At 54.4% G+C, this 4237-nt stretch overlaps 1 gene segment (V, D, J or C); it reads left to right on the top strand.

Moving 5' to 3' along the window:
- The first annotated feature begins 452 nt into the window (after positions 1–452).
- On the top strand, positions 453–1145 carry LOC102383924. The segment is given in 2 exon segments: positions 453–539; positions 664–1145. Coding segments are annotated over 2 exon segments (528 nt in total).
- Positions 1146–4237: the final 3092 nt, after the last annotated feature.

Here is a 4237-nt window from a genome sequence, read left to right as displayed (position 1 = left end):
CACTAACTCTTTGGGATGAGCTTGACTTTGAGATGAATATACGGGTGGTGGGGTGTTGTCTCTGCCATCCTCATTCTCCACTTCATCCATGGGGACAAGGGGGCATAACTTCCCTGGGGCTCCCTTCTCACCTTAAGAGAAGACCTGTGTGCCCCACACCAACCTCCCTCCTTCTGGATGGGCCCTCTGCCCGGCCTGGCTGAGGAGTGGGCAGCGCCCAGGACAGAGTGACCAAGGGCGTCCTCTCCTTATACAGTGGGTCTTTATGCAGTGAGATCCTTTCTTGCAGACTGATCCCTGCATGCACGTGGCTCCTCCCTTGTGCCCACAGGGGCCAATCAAATAGGAGCACATTAGCAACAATGCCCCACTTCATTGCTCCCCTCCCCTCCCCTCCACTTTCCCACACTGACTATATAAGAGGCAGGAATGGGAAGGCATTTTCAGTGGGTTTGTCCCTCTCTCTCTTGCAAGGGTTGGTGATCTCCTTGCCATGCTGTGGGCTCCCCTCCTTGTCCTGCTGGGGACGTGGTGCACAGGTGAGAGTAGGGAAAGGGGATAATTACACAGAGAAGTGGCTGCTGAAGCCAGTTCCCCAAACACAGGACCAGCAGGAGGGGAGCCCTGGGCGGATGTGACAGGGATCTGCATGTTGTTTTCCAGGTGCCAGATCACAGTCTGTGCTCACTCAGCCGCCCGCAGAGTCAGTGTCCCCAGGAAACACTGTGAAACTCTCCTGCGCCATGAGCAGTGGGAACAGCATCAGTGTCTACTATGTGAATTGGTACCAGCAGAAACCTGGGACCCCCCCTCGGCAGCTGCTGTATTACAAGTCGGATTCTGACAAGTACCAGGGCTCCGGGGTCCCCGCTCGCTTCTCTGCTTCCAAAGACACGTCCAGTAACACTGGCTACCTGACCATCGCCGGGGTCCTCGCAGAGGACGAGGCTGACTATTACTGTGCTGTGTGGCAAAATAATGCTTGTCACAGTGACACAGCCACAGGGGAAGTGAGACAAAAACCTCCTCTGCCCTCCCTCAGCCAGGGCTCTAAGGAAGCCAGCAAGGAGCCGTACCAAGGGCAGCAAGTGCCTGTGGAAACACGCCATGAAGTCTTACAGGGCCCTCATGCTCATTATATCTGATACTATACGCTGACACTCCAGCATCCCTGACCGAGTCTTGGGTTTCAACTCCAGTAACACAGCTACGCTGCCCATTGCTGGACTCCAAGCCCAGGATGAGGCATTTCATTACTACCAGATGTGGGACAGCAGAACTTTCCACAGTGGCACTGTGCAATGGGGACGTGGGACCCAAACCTTCTCCTGTCATACCCGATCCTTACAATTTATTTTTACAGTGGCCTGAGAGCCAGGCCGCCATCCACTCTAATATACTAAGAGACTAGTCTTTGGTTAGTAGATACTGGAGAGCTCCCCTCTAGTCATTCAAAATATATCACCCAGACATTTCACTATTGATCTTCCATGAAACCAACTGTGCCTTTCACTGGCAAATGCTTCTCATAGTGCCTCTGACCGGCTGCTTCCCATATGGTCACCAGAGGCAGCAGAAATGTCCCCAGCCCAGAGTTCAGAGTCCTCCCACCTTTTCCCTTCCAGTCTTAGCAGTGTCTAGGTTGCAAAGCTCACTCAGTGCAAACGCCATACTCCATAGTACAGCTCAGCTGTGCGATTGTCCTTTATGTTTCGATAACCTACAAACCTTGTTCACTCTGCTTAGCTTCTCCTCTGCACTATACTCAGTGTCATCAATATATTTAATAGTTCTGCATTATTTCCCCTCAGTCTGAATCACCTTGAATGCTCTGTGGGTTAGAGCTCAAGATGAGGAGTCCAATATAATCTGCTCAGCACCAGACCCTTGCTTCCCCAGCACAGCGTGCATTAAGGCAGGATGCAAACTGCCCCCAGCCCGGCTACCTCAGAAATACGTGGTTTCATGCCAGGGTCACTCACAGAGCCAGATTAGAGCAGCAGATCCAGCAGAGATCTGGGGTCCTGCAGAACAGGCACAGAACAACACCCCCAGTCGCAATCCTCCGGGCAGACCTGCATGAAAACACCTGGGTACAGAACGGTTTCTCAGCTTGCTCTTGCTCCAGCTGCCATCTGCAGGGAACGCAAGGGGTGCGTGCACTCAGAGCATGGTGCACAGGGCATGAATGCACTCAAAACTGCACGTGTCACAGCGGCTTCCCTTCCCTGACCACTTTGTGCCAAGCACCCAGGCTGGGCCGTGCTGCCCTAGAGCCCGGACCCTTAGTGCTCGGCAGCCCTTGCACGTGCAGAAGCAGCAGGATTCACTGAAATGGGCAGTTAGCACTCTGCTTAACCCTGTGAGTGCCCTTGCTCTTTTTATCTCTGTGGAGCCGTCACACCTCAGTTCATCGCACGTTACGCAGTACGATGTAGAGATGCTCCTTGCTGGAAAAGGCGGATCTGTTCTATGATGTGATGTGACCACTCCTAGCATGGATCATCCTGCTTGACCATGTGGATGTTCACAGTCTAAAGGTGATTAATGCATGCTGAGTGTGCAGGCGTCGTAGCCCTTTGGAAATCAGGCTTCAGTTATAATAACAATGCCAAGTCCTTTCAGCAGGTGGAGGCAGGGCCTGAATAAGGGGAAGACAAACTAGGCATATGCCTAGGGCCCTGAGCTCCTGGGGGTCTGGTCCTTCCCTCTGTGCAGGCTCTGTCGCAAATGGCCCTGTCCACCTCCTTTCCCTTCCCTTCCCTTCCCCTCTGCCAGCTGCTTCCTAGCATCAGCTCCATGCCCCGCACCCTATGGGTGGCAGCACCACTTTGGGGAGGGGTCTCGTCCAGCCGGGAGCCCACAAGTTGTTTGCCTAGGACCCACTAAAGTGTCAAACCGGCCCTGGGTGGGAGCGGGCCCCACCGCAGACTGTACGGGGCTGTGACAGGCTGCGGTGTTGGGGAAAGGGAAGGTGAGCATTGTTGTCTGTCTCGGACAGACCAGCCAGGCTGGCACGACGTTAGCTCCTACTGACAGAGCCATTTCCTGTCTTGCGCAGCCAGAGCTGCCCTGATGCCTGGGCAGAGCAAAGAGGATATTGTGCCATGTGTGGGCTGCAGGGACTCAGCTATAACATCCCTGCAACCCCCACATCTGACTTGTTCTGTACCGGAATAATCTCACCTGCACAATACACTGAACCATTGCACAGGAGCATGTCACCTCAAAGCACCAAGCGGATGAGTGTTCCCCGCACTCCTGGGAGGTGGAGAAGGAAGAGGCACTGCTCCTCGCTGCTCACATGGGAACCTAAGAGGGGATCAACCAGCGCTAGGTCTGCGGTAAATGTTCCCAGCTCAAGGCCAGTCCCCAGTTCCTTGGAGAAATCCCCACCCAGCCCAGAGCTGGCTGGGAGCTGCGCCAGAAGTGAGACAGTGCCTGGCCAGCCCTGTGCTCCCTGCCAGCCCCCACACTAATATCCCAAGGGAGTCTGGGTCTACCCCTGGCTGCTGCACGAGACAAGAACAGGGAGTGCATGTAGATGTGCTCCTAGGGAATGCTTACTGCATAGTAAACTACTGTGCAGGCAGCCTTTTTGCATTCATAGCCCATGGAGACATGCCCAGCAAGAAGCTCATTCTGGAGGTAGGGAATGGGGGAGGAGGGGGGGCATTGCTGGTATCACACGGAGATATTGCAGTGCAGCTGCCTCCTGGGAGGGGTGGTTTGCTCATCTCAGATTTTACTAATCCTTGTCCAGGCCAGTGCAAGAGCCTGTGTCACCCCAACTAGTACTGTGGGGGATGTAGGATGTGACTTAGGGAGCCCAGCAATGCAAAGCAGCACAGCGACAGGGTTACTGGCAGCAGCTGTTCACTGCTGATGCCAACAACTGTTTGGGACAGTCAGGAGCAACCAGAGCTGCACAAATCTCAGCCCTGGTGTAGACACGGTCAAATTTCCAAATGGCTGAACAGGTTTGAAAAGCAGGTTTTGATTGTAATACCCCTTTTTCCCACTGGAGGGGCCTTTTGACTGCACTTAGCTGCTGAGACACTTGCTACCTACCCTCCAGCCAGCTCCAGCTCCCACCACAGCCCCGGGTAGTCGGCTACCAGCGATGGAGTTTCCTTGTGGGCAACAAGAGTTGGGGTTAAGCTCTGCCAAGGAAAACAGCTGGGTCTGAGCTCCAATAGGATGTGGTGTGTGTGGCAGGCCAGTAGGGGGCGCTCCT

Source organism: Alligator sinensis, unplaced genomic scaffold (genome assembly GCF_000455745.1).
Source record: "Alligator sinensis unplaced genomic scaffold, ASM45574v1 scaffold2417_1, whole genome shotgun sequence".
In the NCBI taxonomy this organism is placed as follows: Eukaryota; Metazoa; Chordata; order Crocodylia; family Alligatoridae; genus Alligator; species Alligator sinensis.
Note: the sequence above shows the minus strand (reverse complement) of the source record. Positions and strands in the feature narration are given on the sequence as shown.